Source organism: Aulonocara sp. 'chitande type north' Nkhata Bay, linkage group LG7, assembly GCF_057382095.1.
Source record: "Aulonocara sp. 'chitande type north' Nkhata Bay isolate Kocher_YH1m ecotype deep benthic linkage group LG7, A_spYH_male_GT1.1, whole genome shotgun sequence".
Taxonomy (NCBI): Eukaryota; Metazoa; Chordata; class Actinopteri; order Cichliformes; family Cichlidae; genus Aulonocara; species Aulonocara sp. 'chitande type north' Nkhata Bay.
The window spans coordinates 13597834-13613361 of record NC_141350.1 but is presented as its reverse complement, the minus strand read 5'-3'; the positions used below and the strand labels follow the sequence as shown (position 1 = coordinate 13613361).

The 15528-nt window shown below is 40.6% G+C and overlaps 2 protein-coding genes across 5 annotated transcripts; one reads left to right on the top strand and one right to left on the bottom strand.

The window, feature by feature from the left end:
• The first annotated feature begins 95 nt into the window (after positions 1 to 95).
• Positions 96 to 5094, top strand: neil1 (nei-like DNA glycosylase 1). 4 transcript variants are annotated; one of them, XM_086298728.1, is made up of 10 exons: positions 96 to 534; positions 950 to 1409; positions 1497 to 1616; positions 2080 to 2185; positions 3822 to 3918; positions 3992 to 4113; positions 4196 to 4223; positions 4305 to 4375; positions 4700 to 4895; positions 4980 to 5094. In XM_086298728.1, exons 2-10 carry the CDS (start codon positions 955 to 957, stop codon positions 5012 to 5014), a joined length of 1230 nt encoding a protein of 409 aa, XP_086154854.1. In that variant the 5' UTR covers positions 96 to 534; positions 950 to 954; the 3' UTR covers positions 5015 to 5094. The 4 variants fall into 4 exon arrangements, with proteins under 4 accessions (XP_086154854.1, XP_086154853.1, XP_086154855.1 ...); XM_086298727.1 differs by having other exon boundaries at positions 931 to 1409; XM_086298729.1 differs by having other exon boundaries at positions 925 to 1409; positions 3825 to 3918.
• man2c1 (mannosidase, alpha, class 2C, member 1) lies at positions 3997 to 14343 on the bottom strand. Its single transcript, XM_086298723.1, has 26 exons — positions 14141 to 14343; positions 13497 to 13622; positions 13286 to 13409; positions 13128 to 13198; positions 12853 to 13030; positions 12575 to 12764; positions 10080 to 10186; positions 9876 to 9986; positions 9703 to 9795; positions 9475 to 9591; positions 9301 to 9396; positions 9065 to 9210; positions 8592 to 8715; positions 7998 to 8119; positions 7827 to 7912; positions 7399 to 7545; positions 7230 to 7309; positions 7054 to 7148; positions 6872 to 6976; positions 6617 to 6773; positions 6386 to 6529; positions 6153 to 6262; positions 5982 to 6061; positions 5720 to 5862; positions 5506 to 5609; positions 3997 to 5428 (listed from the first exon to the last, which is right to left on the bottom strand). Exons 1-26 carry the CDS (start codon positions 14239 to 14241, stop codon positions 5317 to 5319), a joined length of 3069 nt encoding a protein of 1022 aa, XP_086154849.1. The 5' UTR covers positions 14242 to 14343; the 3' UTR covers positions 3997 to 5316.
• Between the last annotated feature and the right edge of the window lie 1185 nt (positions 14344 to 15528).

Below are 15528 nucleotides of genomic sequence, written 5' to 3'. Positions count from 1 at the left end.
AACACAAGATACTTGTGACACATATGATTTATTTAATACATAACGCCTCCGTAAATCATGTTGATTACAGCCAATTTAACAATGTGATCAAAGATATTAGACATTTTAAAAAAGTTGGAAATCACTTCCTGGTTTCCGCAGCGCCTACAATTCCCATCATGCATCGGTTTATTTGCTAGGAAACCCAAGTCTAGTATTTTATTTTAGCCGTTTTAAGTGAATAATAACAGCTAAGAATGAAAACCAAACAAACACACGTACACATTAGACCAAAAATAAATGAGAAATTGTGGGTTTTGTCACAGTTGTGCAGGTCTCGCGACATTTTAATGACTGGCGCGTGGTGATTGTACAACTTGTTTTGTAACACTGTTGGTTACGCATGCGATAAAAGCATTGGTCAAATGTTTAGCTGCACGGTATTTCAGCACAAAGACATATCCTCTGTAAATTTATATCAGCAGCTGCTGCCGTGCAGACAGTAAACGCTACAAGCTGAGTGCACTTAACGCCGAGCTCCGTTTCCTGGTTTCGGTGAGTTATGTACTTCTAATTTGATAAAGATGCAGCATTGCCATTTTTTTTTTTTACAACATGTTTTGGTTTATGCAAATACACAGAGCAGTATTTTGCTGTAATTGGATTAAGAGCATATTCAGGAGAACCTCAGGTTTGAAGTTTAATGTTAAAGCTTTGAGTTTTTTTTAGATGTGCATTGTGTTATTTTTTTGAACCCCAAAGCTGTATGTAAACATTTACAGTCATGATTGCAAGTGAGAAGGTTTTACCCATACTCCTGCACTCTATAGAGGACACAGGGTTCTGAAACATGCGTTATTTGGAAGTAATGTTATAAGCCTGGAAGTGACATTTTTTGACATAAGCTTTGACCTAATATTTGATGACAAGTTTTATTTCTGGAAGTTTCAGCCCAACCTTATTTGTTCAGCCAAAATGCCCGAGGGACCAGAGCTCCACCTGGCCAGCCTGTATGTGAACAGAATGTGTGAAGGAGTGCTGTTCAGGGGTCCCGTCATAAAGTCAGAGGTCAGCAAGAACCCTGATGTGCCCTTCACCTCTGAGGCCTATCGCATCACAGCTGCTTCCAGAGGGAAGGAAGTGAAGCTCACGCTGACGCCCATAAAGACAGATGAACCAAAACAGCGAGTGAAAGCGGGACAAGTGGAACATCCCATGGACATAGTCTTTCGCTTTGGGATGTCAGGCTATTTCCGCTTCACCAGCGAGGATGAGCTGCCCAAACATGCCCACTTGCGTTTTTATTCCAAAGAGAAGCCCTGCAGAGTACTTAGCTTTGTGGATCCTCGCAGGTTTGGGAGCTGGGAGCCCAACGGGACCTGGCAGCCTGGCAGAGGTCCCTGCGTTATGTTTGAGTACAAAAAATTCAGGTTAGTGATGCTGAGTGTCACTTGCGTCTTCTGCCTCAACGCAATACAGTAGCACGGCCACACTGATCAGTAAAAAAACATTTTCAGGGAGAATGTTGTGACACACGTGTCTGACCGAGCCTTTGACAGACCCATCTGTGAAGTCCTGCTCAATCAGAAGTACTTCAACGGTATTGGAAACTACCTGAGGGCTGAGATCCTTTTCAGGTGATGCGCAAAGACAACATTACATAGATTAGCATGAGGGCCGCACTCATACTGACCTAATTAGACAGTAGCATCTTATGAGGATGTACAGCAAGATCTTTGCACTCGACCGGTAAATTGTTATCTTATCACCAAATCTGAAGTAAGGTGCATATCTCTACCCCTCGAAAGATTTACTCTGCTCTACCATTTTTATTCTGACTGATGTGTAAACATTCATAAAAAAATCATACAGGATTTTTGAAACATTTTAATTTTACTAATACCCATTATACAGATAATTGAAGACCTTAACTATGGCAAATGGATTGTTTCATTAGTGATGACTGAAGGTAGAAACAGTAACAGTGATATCAATGGCTTAACTACACAAGGTTTTGTTGAATCAGAGAGCTAACAAGAGTGTTTTTGTTTCCTAAAAGAAAAGACCTTCAGTACTGTTCTTTCCCTTTTTCTTTTCTAGGTCTAACATCCCTCCCTTTGTGGCTGCCAAAACTGTGCTGGAAGGTCTTGGGCCGGACGATTCATGTCAAAATGAGAATCCTGTGAAAAATGAGTCAGACACGAAGGTGAAAAAAGTGATTTTTTTTTTTACATAACTTTCCCAAACCCTATGGCGTTATCTTTGTGACTCTATTCTGAGCTCACATAAAAAAAAATGTTGCAAGTACAAATGTTGCATTTTGAGGAGAAAATTATTTTGAGCAAAGAAAAGTTTAATTTGAGCGAAGAAAATTCATTGCTGCGTGAAAGAAATGTATTTCAGTGTTTGCTATTATCCATATACACACACACAATAACAGCCCTGTTGCCCAGTTGTTGGCATTTGCTGTTGCTCAGATCTCTGGTCTGTGTGCTGACAGGCATCTGCAGACCTGCTCTCAGTGTGTCGCTCCCACTCTCAACATCTCTGCTCCCTGTATGCTCAACTCTTTCTCTACACCAGGGGTGTCGAACTCCAGGCCTCAAGGGCCGGTGTCCTGCAGGTTTTAGATTTCACCCTTAGTCCACACACCTGAATCAAATGATTAGTTCATTACCAGGCCTCTGGAGAACTTCAAGACATGTTAAGGAGGTAATTTAGCCATTTAAATCAGCTGTGTTGGATCAAGGAATCACTAGAACCTGCAGGACACCGGCCCTCGAAGCCTGGAGTCCGACACCTGTGCTCTACACTTTATATATGTGCCACAAAATAAACCAATCACAGACTTGGATGCAGCTGCTGTTGTCTGTTCCCCTTGTCCGCACAGAGCTGGGTAAGAAAGCCTTTGTCCACTCTGCGCCTTTTTCGTGGAACATGTTACAGAAAGACTGGAAACTAACTGAATTGTTGTCTTTAAATGTTTTTAAAACGAAACTCAAAGGCCTACAGGCAGCCTCAATAATGTGTAATTGTTTTGTGTAATTTTAACTTTGTTTGTTCGTATGTATTTGTCTTGAAATGTGCTGCCTCTTGGCCAGGACTCCCTTGAAAAAGAGGTCTTTGATCTCAACGGGACATTCCTGGTTAAATAAAGGTTAAATAAAAATAAAATAAAAATTCTGATAGGCTGTTTTGGTCTCCAATCAGCTCGCTAGCTACTGCATTCCAGAAACACTGTCCAAAGTGTAGCTAAACCCAGTGTAGTGGTTTGTTTTAACCTAGATTTAAAAACAAAAATGGTCTTTATATTATATTCTAAAATAAAATAATTAAACATACTAACCAAAAATGATTTTAGCTACACTCTGGACAGTGTTTCTGGAATGCAGTAGCTAGCGAGCTGATTGGAGACCAAAACAGCCAATCAGAATTTCTGTATCCAAGTCTGTGATTGGTTGGTTCTGTGGTATATTTATAATGGTGTAGAGAAAGAGTTGAGTGTGGAGGAAGCAGACATGTTGACAACGGGAGCAACACACTGAGAGCAGGTCTGCAGATGTCTGTCAGCACACAGAGCATCTGAGCCAGAGCAAATGCCAACAACTGGGTGAGAAGGGCTGTTATTGTGTGTGGGTGTGTGTGTATATGAATAATAGAAAACAATGAAATGCATTTCTTTCACACAGGAATGAATTTTCTTCCCTCAAAATAATTTTCTCCTCAAAATGCAACATTTTTGCACTTGCAAAATTGTTTCCGTGCACTCAGAATAGAGGGACAAAAATAACGCCATAAAACCCAGACTCTTTCTCACAGTGTCTTTGTTTTATTCTTCTCAGAAGACATCGGTAAGAACAAAAAAGAAACTGATGACACACCAGACGGATGACTTGCTCAGTCTTTGTCATACAGTCCCTCTGGAAGTGGTGAACCTCGGTGGGTAGTCAAGTGTTTACAGTATGAGTTGCTCATGAGATGAATGCAGTGTTTAACAACTCGTGGTTTTTAGGTGGGAAAGGATATGATCCAGCCAGTGGGGACTTCTCCGACTTTGAGGCATGGCTGCAGTGCTACTATGTGGACGGGATGAAAACACTCCGGGACCATAATGGGAGAACAATATGGTTCAGAGTGAGTTTAAAGGAAATGCAACATAACAAAGCCAGATGATTTTATTTGTCACACAATTATGTGTCTACCTTTATAATTTTAGGGGGATCCAGGGCCCATGGCACCAAAAGGTAATGTTCTCAAGAAGTTTAGCAGCTCAGGTGAAATGTACATGAGAATGTCCATTAATTAATTTTTATTTATTTTTTCAGATTCAAAGTCACCCAAGGCAAAAAAGTGGGCAAAGAAAGATGATGACCATGATTACACAAACAAGAAAAAGGTGAGCATGAACTGTCTTTTGACCAACAGTGAGCTCCATGTTACTGTGCAAGAGTCTTGAGCCAACCCTCACTTTTTTTTCTTTAACTTGCTTGCTAAAAGCAAGAGCAACAAGAAAACATCCAAAGAAGAGCTTTGAATGTTCCTCAGGAAGTCTGAAGAACTATTCCTGTAGACTTCTTAAAGAAACAACAAGAAAGCTTGCCTAAGAGAGTTCAGGCTGTGTTGAAGAATAAAGGTGGTCATACCAAAAAAAATAGAAACAAGGGGTGGCTCAAGACATTTGCACAGTCGTTTGTATCCAACATCAGTTTCATCTCACCAGGGGGCCAGAGAAAGGAAAGCAAGGATCAAACAGGAAGGTGGGATGAAAACGCCAAAGAAAGAAAAGGATGCAGGTCTAGAGGAAGCTGAATCAAAGAGAAGGAAACCTGGCGAGACGCATGAAGTAAATACACCCCAGCGTGAAACAAGGTCAAATGCACGTAGGAGAAAGACCAGTAGTGTGGGAGTGACTGCAGGTGCGCCCATGAGTAAAAATGAAAATATTTTACCTAGTGGGGAGAAATGAAAACTGATTTATCTCATAGCTGTCCTTGTTGCAGGGTCACAGAGACGAACCATGAGAACGACCAGGTAGGATGGTAAAAGAAGAGGCACCCCCACTTTGGACACTTATGTTTTATACTATTAAAAATCCTTTTTTATTAATAAAAAAAAGTTTCTTCAAAACTTGTTGTACAAATTGTTTATTAATTTGATACAAAATAATCAAATCAAATTACTTTTAAACGGCGTATAAACAGTACCAATCATATAAAGTGTCCTCGTAAGCTGTTAGTAAAACAGCAGCCAATTCAATGTAATCTTTAGCTTTCATGTAATGTCTAAGTGTTGATCTGTATTCCACTTCCGTAAGGCTTAGTGAAATCCCACATGTTATCACATGATCAGCAATAGTGAGACAATCTGAAAGGGATTGAAGTCCAGAGTGATTCCTTCTGATGTAACCGGTACTGGCTGGTTGGGGTCTTGCTTCTCCAGGAGGTCACAGCTAAAAGGAAAAGACAAAGCTTTACTCATACAACACAGGAAAAAGAAAAACCACCCAACTAAAATAGAAACACTTACACCCAAGCTTCCCTGACTGGAAGTGCGGTTCTCAGAGTTGCAGTCACGCTGCTCCCATGCGACTCATAAAGGCGGACTACGAGCACCCCACCTCTGTCCTCAGCCTGTTGTGGTAAATGATTAAAAAGCGAATAAAACGAGCTCATTGTTTTCAGGAAGGGCAGTCTAAAGTTCCCACGCAAGACGATACAGATCTGATTGTTCACTTTGATACCTGCTTTATTGTCTCCAGTACGACAGCTTGAGAGGTCACAGAAAAGGCACTCCAGGGCACAGTGTCGGGGCTGCACTGGATTAACCTCAGAGGGAAATTGAGGTTGTAGGCACACTGGATGACAGAGGCTTCTTGGAAGGATCCTATACAAACAGCACAATATTACATTAGACACAAATAACCAAACGTACTGGGTTTAAGCTTATCTGATTACCTATTTCCAAGATCACATCAAAAGGAAAAAAAAAACAGTATAACTTACTTGTGTGTGGCATGATTGCATATGTGAAGTGATGAATCCCCATGTCAGCAGTGGCATCTGGGGCCTTGGGTGCTCTCAGTCTGAGATAAAGTGAGATGCAGGAGTTAAAATGTTGTATGCCTGAATTGTACTGCTTGTAGGAGTGTTGTAAATGAACAATGGGAACCTCACAGGGAAAGAGTCATTGTGTCCTTGTGCACAGAGTAGCCGTATTTGCAGTCGTTCAGCAGTGAGACTCCAAAATTGTGCTCTGACAAGTCGGCCCATTTGTGGCCCCAAACCTGAGAAAGGAAACGGATGACACAACGACATCCACGAGTAACACTTTTGTTACAACAGTGAAGTGTGACATAAGAGTGAAAATTTGTGAATTTTAAGGTGAACACAGCTTTACAGTGTCGTACCTCGAATTTAGCCCAGTCCCACGAAGTGTTGCGATGAGTGGGTCTCTGCAAGTGGCCAAACTGGATCTCGTAGGTAGCATTGGGGCTGCGAACTCGCACAGGAAATTCAACCTTGAGAAACTTGTGAGATTCTGCCCACTGAACCTGAAATTGGAAGACGCAGCACGTTTTTTTGCTGAAAAATAAATCTTACATGCCTCAGTGCCACATTTCTGAAACATTACAGCCTACTTCTGTGCTGAACTTGATGTAAGGACACATGGCATCCATGATAATCTCCTGTGTGATTGTGCTCTTATCACTGATCCTCAGGGTGAAGCTGACACTGCCCCGCAGTCCGCCTGGTGACACCACATGAACTGGCTGCACCACCTCTGCCACTGGTTTCCTATTAAGTTTGTTTTTTCTGTTAGTTTTATGATACTGATATACTGAACAGTACTAAAATATTTGAACTTAAATGCATTTGACAGCAATGGCTGAAACCTTGTCTGGAGATGGTAGTCCATTACATCCCATGCGTCCCAGTACAGGGGGACATCGTCAAACATGACAAACTGGTTCCCAAGGCAACCATCAGAAATGCTTTCCCTGAAATCAACACAGTGGTGAGAAACTCACTGTTGCAAGTACAGTAGTAGACAATATGCACCTTTTACACGTCTTACTTGTTTGCGCTGATCAAACACAGCGATGCCAAAGTGCCCTCTCTGTTTATGGCTGTCTTTAAAAGACCATTCTCCATGACGACTGTGCCATCAGCCTACAATTTTACACAGTTAACTAAATCAAATGGCAAAATAGATGAAATTTATGCAATCATCTTTCTATATGTAGCACACACCTGAACGGTGACGGAAACCGGAGTCACTGGCGGTGTGTCTTTCACGGGAGACACACCGATGCTGGAAGCTCTCACCAGAGCTATAGTGCCACACATAACAGTGAACGTCAGATATGAAGTTTATTGTGTGAGGAGCACAATATAGATATACTGGAAATACACAACAAACCTAGACCACTTTTTTCAGCTCCCTCTTGAATCTGGACAACTTCAAGACGTTCCCAAGGCAGAGAATTGAACACGGCCATGGAGCTGCCTTTTGCCACCAGGGCTTCACATGCGTCACGCAGAAGTGCAGCACCACCACTGCGGATATCTGAGACAGGATGTGTGAATCAGAATGTGAATACTTTATTAATCCCAGAGGAAATGATGGGGGCACAGCGCTCCAGGTCGGTAAGAACAGTAACTACCTAAACGAAATTAAATATTACAATATATTACAAAGTTACAAAAGCTCTAATAAATACAAATGGCTCAAATTAGAAATTTCCCAGCATATTATGCTAATTAAATAGTTAACATTGAAAACTTTCTGGAAACTGTAAATAAGCACTGCGCTGATTTAAGCTGCAATTAAAAGCTGTAAAAACTCACCTTCATAATATTTCAGAGCATCCTCCACCACCATCTCTATACAGCTGCCAGGAATCACGTCGTGAAACTGGTTTAGTAGAAGCAGCCTGCAAATGGGAAATTAACAACACATTTTCAACCTGCAGACACAAAGACTCACAGTGTTTAGTCCAATAAAGATTGTGTTTGAACCTCCAAAGCTCTTGCAGTTTCTCAGCAGGGTATGGAAACGTGTTGTTGCGGTACAGCGCCAAGCTGCTGGCTATCTCAATATCATGAAGCAGCGTCTCACACTGGCGGTTTCCTCTTTTTATCTAAACAAAAAAAAAAAAAAAAAAGGCAGGCAATTAAAATGACATACAGCAATCAAACACATGAAATATTTTTGAACTGAAGCATAATTTTATAGATGTAAGGTATAAACTTTGCATGAATCACTGTACTAAGCAGGATTACGTTCTGTTCTACAGGTAATAGTTCTTAAATCCCTTTATATACTCTTGTGTATCTTATCTAGCTTCTCTATCATAATAATTAACTATTCCTTATAAATATATTAAACAATCATGACTGTATAGTGATCTAAGCAGCTTCCCACACAGTCTACCTAATTGTCAAAGCCGCTATCCTATGTAAACCTACTGTAAGAATATATATATACACATATAACATTTTTTTATTACAAATAGTATTACTGTGGTCACTCCCTGTTTTCCATCTGTTTTCTTTTCCACACAGATGAACAAGTTGTGGACTATATAATGACGACTATAACTATTATTCTACCTGTGCCTGTGTGGTGTATGTTCCATTGTGTAGCTCCAGAAAGAGCTCCCCCGTCCACGTGCACAGCAGAGCTGAGTCAGCCTGCAGCCGAGTGAAAAGCTCATCAGGAGTGGACATCTGGACTCTGGAGAGATGAGCACGAGCTATGACATCTCTGGTTAAAGCTTTGTTAGTTATTATGACGCAAATACTGAATGACTCATTGACTCTATTGAAATTTAATCTACTGTACTATTTTGTAAAAATAACACAATGACATAGCTAGACATAACTCATCCTTTTTATTTCCTTTTTTTTTTACTTAAACAAGCTTGAATCAGCCTGATTTACACACCCTTCCCTTTAAAAACTCCTGGAAATGACAAAAGAAGAGTTATGACTAAATCGATCAAGAGAAGTGTTTCTGGATCATTTCTGGGCCTTGGTCATTGTTATCAATGAATTACATGTTAATGTAAGAGACAGGAACTGACTTAGGAAGTCCATTTGTGTCCTGAACAAGGCGCAGTCTGTCTAGCATGAGCTGTGTGGGTCCGCCACCACCGTCGCCAAAACCAAAGAGTGCTGCGCTGTGATTGGCTCTGCCCTTGTCTTTGTTATTTTTCAGAGTTTTTACCAGCTGTGGGCAGAGAAAGATCCCCCTGAATTAAATCTTTCATGAGAACAGACTCAGCATTCACCGTGTTTTGGATACTTTAATCTAACTTACATCTTCGACCTTGCCTTTCATTTCGTAGGAATTTCCAGGTGGGAAGTGAGTTAAAACTGTCGAGCCATCCAGGCCTTCCCAGAAAAACGTGTTGTGCTTTGAGAAAGAGAAAGACTGAAAATTAAAACCTTCAACTGTTTTTACAGACATGCACTGTGGGAGATGTGCACTTACAGGAAAGGTGTTGACCAAATTCCAGCTTAGCTTCTGGGTCAAAAAGTTGGAAATGCCACAGCCCTGCATTATTTGCGGAAGCTGAGCAGAGTAGCCAAACGTATCAGGAAGCCAGAACTGTGGGACATTTAAAAAAATTCACATTAAATCAAATCAAAACAAAATCAAAAAGCCTCAAGAAATGTAGCTGATAAGCTGCCAGAAAGGTTAACTCTTATGAGTTCATACCTCTTTGCAATACCTCCCAAACTCTTTGTTAAAGAAACGCTGGCCCTCCAGGAATTGCCGGACCATGGACTCACCCGAAGGCAGATTTCCATCCTAACAGGCAAATATGTCAAATATATCAAGGCAGTTTACATGATATATAGTATTGCCTTTACTTTTAAGATGAAGTTTACCATTTCCACCCACGTGCCTCCAACTGGAATGAACTGTCCTTTCTTCACATAGTGTTGAATTGAGGAGAAGAGTCCAGGGTACCAGCTCTTTACCCACTGGAACTGCTGGGCCTGCACAAAAACAAAACAGTCAAAACTGGAGGGGACTGCTCAGATATTCAGAAGTGTTACGAGACATGTAAAGCTATGTTAGTGTGAAATTACCTGAGAGCAGGTAAAGACGAACTCTGGGTTCTTCTCCATTAAACGAATCACTGTCACCCAACTTCGGCCACATTTTCTAATGGTCTCCTCATAGGGCCACAGCCAGGCTATGGGTAAAGAATCATAATTATTGTTAGTATTTGAACTTAACTGACTATTAGATTTTCACATTTTGTATATTGAAAAATAATACAAAATCTATACTACCTATGGAAATCTATTTCTTACATTTTTTTTCATCCATTTCACAGTACTGTTACTGATGTTGCATAAATGCTTGTTATCCACCTGGATTATAATTTGTAAATGTGGTCTGACTGTGTATTCTCTGTCTCTACCCGAAGGTGGTGCTGTTCACCCTGTCTTTGTGAGTTTCCCCAGTGTGCTGAGTTTCAGAGGACAACTGATGACTGGCCAAAAAACTGATTACATAGATTTTTTCAGCTGTTTCCTTATTTACAAGCAGCCAGATCAGCAGATAAACAATACTTTCCTCCTCCATATTTACTTGCTCCTAACAAGACCGTGGCTTCAGTGGAAAAGTCAGTATTATGATTTCCATGTTAGAGTCTGTTTTTAAATGCAATGCTGCCTGAGAGCCTGAAGACCATCACATTCATTATTGTTTAATGACCTCATTATGACTTTTGGTCTTGTCCACAGATTTTGTCTGATGCTTTGAATCCTTTGACAATATTATGCGCCGTACATGACGAGATATTTAAGCTCTTTGCAATTTTACGCTGAGGAACATTATTCTGAAATCGTTCCACAAATTGTAGACGCAGATTTCTTGCAGATGGTTGAGCCTCCAAGATGCTCTGCTTATACTTAGTCGTGTTACTGACCTGTTGCCAATTTACCTAAATATTTCAAAATTGCTCTTCCAGCTGTTTCTTTTTAGTACCGCTTACTTTTCCAGCCTTTTCCTGGCCCCAATCCTAATTTATTCGAGACATGCTGCTACTATAAAGTTCATTAATAAAATACAGGTTTACAAGATTTGCGAACCATTGAATTCTGTTTTTATCTACATTTAAACAGTATTTTGACTGTTTTGGAAATAGAGTTGTAGTTTTATTACAGCAGATCCACATCAACACCGGCCATCACATTTTAAGCAGCATATTGTAAGTGGCATTGACATTTTCCATCCACGTTAAAGTATAGTGATTACTACTTAAGGTGAGGAGAGCAGTGCCGACTTGAGATCTGTCGTATATATTGAAAATATCTGCTGTGAATAGTCCTGGGCTCTATTCCAGGAAGGCAGTAGAATAAGCTCTGAGTTTAAGAATAAACTCTGAGTGGATGAACTCTTTCCAAGTCTTTAATAAATGTAAAGTTTTCTCAGTAAAGGCAAACATGTTATAAGAAATGTCTCAGCTGTTATAGATATTAATTAGTTTTGTGAGGATGAGTCGTTTTAAATAAAAATCACAGATCATGTTGGGGAAAAATAAAGCCATAACATTTCCAGGCAGGACGAGCTGGGAAATGACCGGAGCCGAAGTGGATGTAGGCCTGATCCAGAGCCGTTACAGAGCCAATGATGCCTTCAGATGAATCCTGGGAATCATCTGAAGGCTTAAATTTCAGACACCATACTTTTCAAAATGTTAACACCATTTAATGTCTGAATCTCAATATGTGAGCAAATTTCAACATGAAATCCTCAGAGTGCGATCAAACTCTCTGCAGGCTGCATTGCTCATCTTCAATCAAATGTTCACATCATCTCTAAAATTCCAGCGGTCATACATATTTTCAGTAAGTGCAACTGATTACAAACACGACAAATGACTGAGTGAGTTGTGCCTCTAAAGCTTTATGCACATCATTGTTAAACTGCGACTGCTACAGTAACATACAGTAAATGTCTGCGGTACAAGGAGACTGACTATCTGACACCATTAATGTCCACAGAGTTAGACTCATAGACACACAGATTTTATTCTGAGCTGATTATAAATCTGTTACATAATTAGCTCTCCGACCTCATATACTGAAGACTGAATGACCTTAAAATCACTATGGTTAAGTATACGAAATAGCATTTAGGTGTTTGTAAAAATGTAAACTTCTGCAGTTTAATTCACTCCGCTACAGTTTGGCACCATGAATGACGAAATGAATCAGTGTCAGCCAGCTGGGTCAGCTGGTTCTGAGTCTGTTACCTTGGTAACTGACTCATTATTGAAATGACCTCTCTTTCTGGAAAAGAAAACTTGAGTTTCCCCTCATCTTACGTCGAGTTGTTAGTTAAACCTGCTTTGTGGAATAGAGCCCTAGTTTCTGAATCGCTGCAACCCCCCCTGAATTCTTTCTTCTCATAGTCTGGATTGTTTTGTTTGTTACTTTGGCAGAGCTCACCCTACAATTTTCATTGCATTTTGGACTGCAGTGGAACTGGTCATCTTTGGGAAAAGAGCGACACTTTGTCTGGCCAGGTGGACTCAACTAGGACTTAATCAAACCTAAAATAAAAACATTACCCGAGTCTATGTGGCAGTGACCCATTGCATGGACAGTATGCTGGCTTTCTCCATTCCGCTGGTTGAAGAAGGTGCCTGCCAGACTATGTACTTTAGCAAAAGAACTGGGGTCAGAGGGGTCACAGAGGTTCACCATCTCATTGACGGTGAAGAGCGCCTGGTAGCCTCGCTGCTCTTCCTCTCCAAGCTCCTGTGAAGAAGAGTACAGAATGTCATGTTTGGCTTACAATGTTTTTTTAAGTAATGTATCATCATGCACTATTTTTGGTTGATAGTACCTTTACAATGTCAACAAGCATCTCAAAGTCTGTCAGCAGCTCTCTTACATCCCCGTTGAATACAACTAGCTCAGCTTTCTGTACAGAAAACTTCCGGTTTGGATCTGGAGGTGCAATCTGAGAGCCCTGACCAGCTCCAAAAAGCCCGTTGCAGGCCATTTCCACATACAGGGTGAGACTAAACAGAGACACAGATATGCGTAAATTTGGGGTTAAAGCTGTCTAAAAGATGTGGTTGCTGCTGATTCAGCAAAAATAAGATCAGATCAACTCACCTGTGCGGCTCCTCATCCTGCAGACACTCAGAGAGGATGTAGCTCGTCTTTTCACCTTCTTTAGTCAGGCCCTACAAATACAAACAGCATGAATAAGGTGGAGGTTAAGCCGAATATTTCTGCACTTTTGCCTTTAAATAAATCTGCCGCTGCGTTACCTGAACTGGCTGCTCGTCTCTCCAAACCATTGCTTCTCCATCACTTTCCCACAGAAGATGAACCGCTTTTCCTCTCCAGGACTCTGGGATTTTCAGAGTGACTTTAAACCAGCAAGTCCACCACCTTCAACAATCATCATACTTGAATTAGTGGCAAGATAAGAGGGAATAATAAATCCCAGAGTGATAAAAATCTGTTAATCTTACTTACGTTGGTCCAAAGGTATCGCCAACTTTACATGGGTCAAAGATCTGTTTGGAAGCTTCTGCGTACGTGATCCGCTTAGGGGTGAGGAAACAGGCAAGTGATTCCAGGGGGCAAGAGTCTCCATAAAGCCTGGGAAGACCAAACCATTTAAAATTCATAGAAATCCATAATCATAAATCATAATCTCCATTTCCACGTTGAAGCTTTAAAATACCTTCATACTGAGACTCTAAAATCAGAAAGTCCTTTCATACTGGCTGTGTGACTGATGAAAATATCAGTTAAACTACAGCAGCCTTTTTTGTGGTAAAGTCACATTTTGAATTTTTATAATAAAGAAAAGTGGAAAAAAAGTGCATTTCACTTAAAGGAAGTTGTACTCTAATGCATCATAACTACTGGGACACTTAACGCAATGTTGCCTGCAATATGTATTGCATACATGCTTTCCACAGTTATTAAGAAAACAACTCTCTGTATAAATGCAATGGGCTAAATAAATTGCATTTTCCCCTCGCAGTATTTTGCAGTCACGGAGACTCACGCTGACGTATAAGGTAACAGAAAGCAACAACTTTATCTCTGCTGTACTACATCGTTAAATTCGGATTCTCCACGTCAGTGCAGCTGAATGAAAGAAACCTTACCGTCCTCTCAGATTGCAGTCAGTGAAGTAAATATCCGAGATGAATTTCTCTGCTCTCTCGAGGAGAGTGCGCCTGTTCTTCAGCACAGGCAGGTGATACATAACGACAAAAGCAACCAAACGCTCGCAGACTTGCAGCTGCAGCACCGAGAACAGCTAGACTTGATGTGAAAAATTAGCTCAATTCTTCACACGAGACCCCGGAAGTAATAAGGTTTTATTATTGCACTTGAAGGAATTATCCGCTAGATGTCACTATTGTCCAAAAAGAAAAACCCCGACAGTAACGAACACGTTTTATTCTTTAAGAAATCACGAAAGGCAGATTGACTCAAAAATGTAAGACAGATTGTATTTGAACATTTTTAATGATGAGTTTTGTCTGCATTTGTTGTACACAAAAAACTGTATAGCTCACTATGACAAACATACCATTTGCCACATCTTGACACATGTAATGGTGCATTTATTTTTAAAATCCCAAACAAAACAAAACAGTATAACAAGAATAAAATTTGATGAGCAGACAAAATAAATAAACGAGTAACAATTACAAGAAAAAATATATTAATGTGTTAAAGACCTGGCACACTGAGGGAGCATTTTATTGTGACAAAACGAATCACCTCATGCTTATTTTGCTTTATGATTGTACTTCTCATTTACACAGGCTTTTTAATCAGTCTAAACATTCTGATATAATTTCCAGTTCATCCATCACCTCCACACATTACAGCTTTCACCAGACAAACACGCTTTAACCAGGGATTAACAGCTCCACATGGTCATTACTACTGCAGGAAGATGGAACTGACTACGTCTGTAAAATACACAAAGCAATAACTCATCTCAAATTATACAAAAGAATGGCATAAAGAAAGGCTAAGGGAAACCTGATGAGGATAACATGTTAACTTTCCAGCAGTCCTGTGGTTAACTGTACAGCCTACAGGCCAACTAAGAAGCTATCAGGAGTGCTGGGGAGTTAGTCTTGTGATCCGACTGCCGGACAGAGGGTTAGGGGTCAGCCCACGAGTGGCTGGAAACACAAAAGCCTTTTTTTCCTCAACATTTTTCACAATGAAGGAGCTGTGTTTGAATGAAGCTAAGCACCCTTTTATTATGAAATCCATAAAGCAACTGTAAGTACAGGGTTGTTGGAATTGTGGTATAGCCCATCCCTCTAGGGCCATCCTATCATCAGAGATGTCTGTCAAATCCTATCCCCTTATTGTTTGAACTGTGGTTGGGCTTTCCACCATGCCAGGACAGCCCTAGGGAATGGGTGCCATGATCTGACTTGACCTGAGATTTTCACCAGTTCAGCTCTTGGCTCTTGCCTGGTAGACTCTGTGTGAAGCTCTCCTTAGGAAACACACCACATCATGT

Coding starts and splice junctions, on each gene's coding strand:
- neil1 (XM_086298728.1), top strand. CDS start 955: ATGCCCGAGGGACCAGAGCTCCACCTGGCCAGCCTGTATGTGAACAGA. Junction 1,617..2,079: donor AGGGCTGAGATCCTTTTCAG/GTGATGCGCAAA, acceptor TTTCTTTTCTAG/GTCTAACATCCCTCCCTTTG. Junction 4,114..4,195: donor GGAGAACAATATGGTTCAGA/GTGAGTTTAAAG, acceptor TTATAATTTTAG/GGGGATCCAGGGCCCATGGC.
- man2c1 (XM_086298723.1), bottom strand. CDS start 14,241: ATGTATCACCTGCCTGTGCTGAAGAACAGGCGCACTCTCCTCGAGAGA. Junction 9,796..9,875: donor GAGGCACGTGGGTGGAAATG/GTAAACTTCATC, acceptor TTTGCCTGTTAG/GATGGAAATCTGCCTTCGGG. Junction 9,397..9,474: donor ATTTGGTCAACACCTTTCCT/GTAAGTGCACAT, acceptor TCTTTCTCAAAG/CACAACACGTTTTTCTGGGA.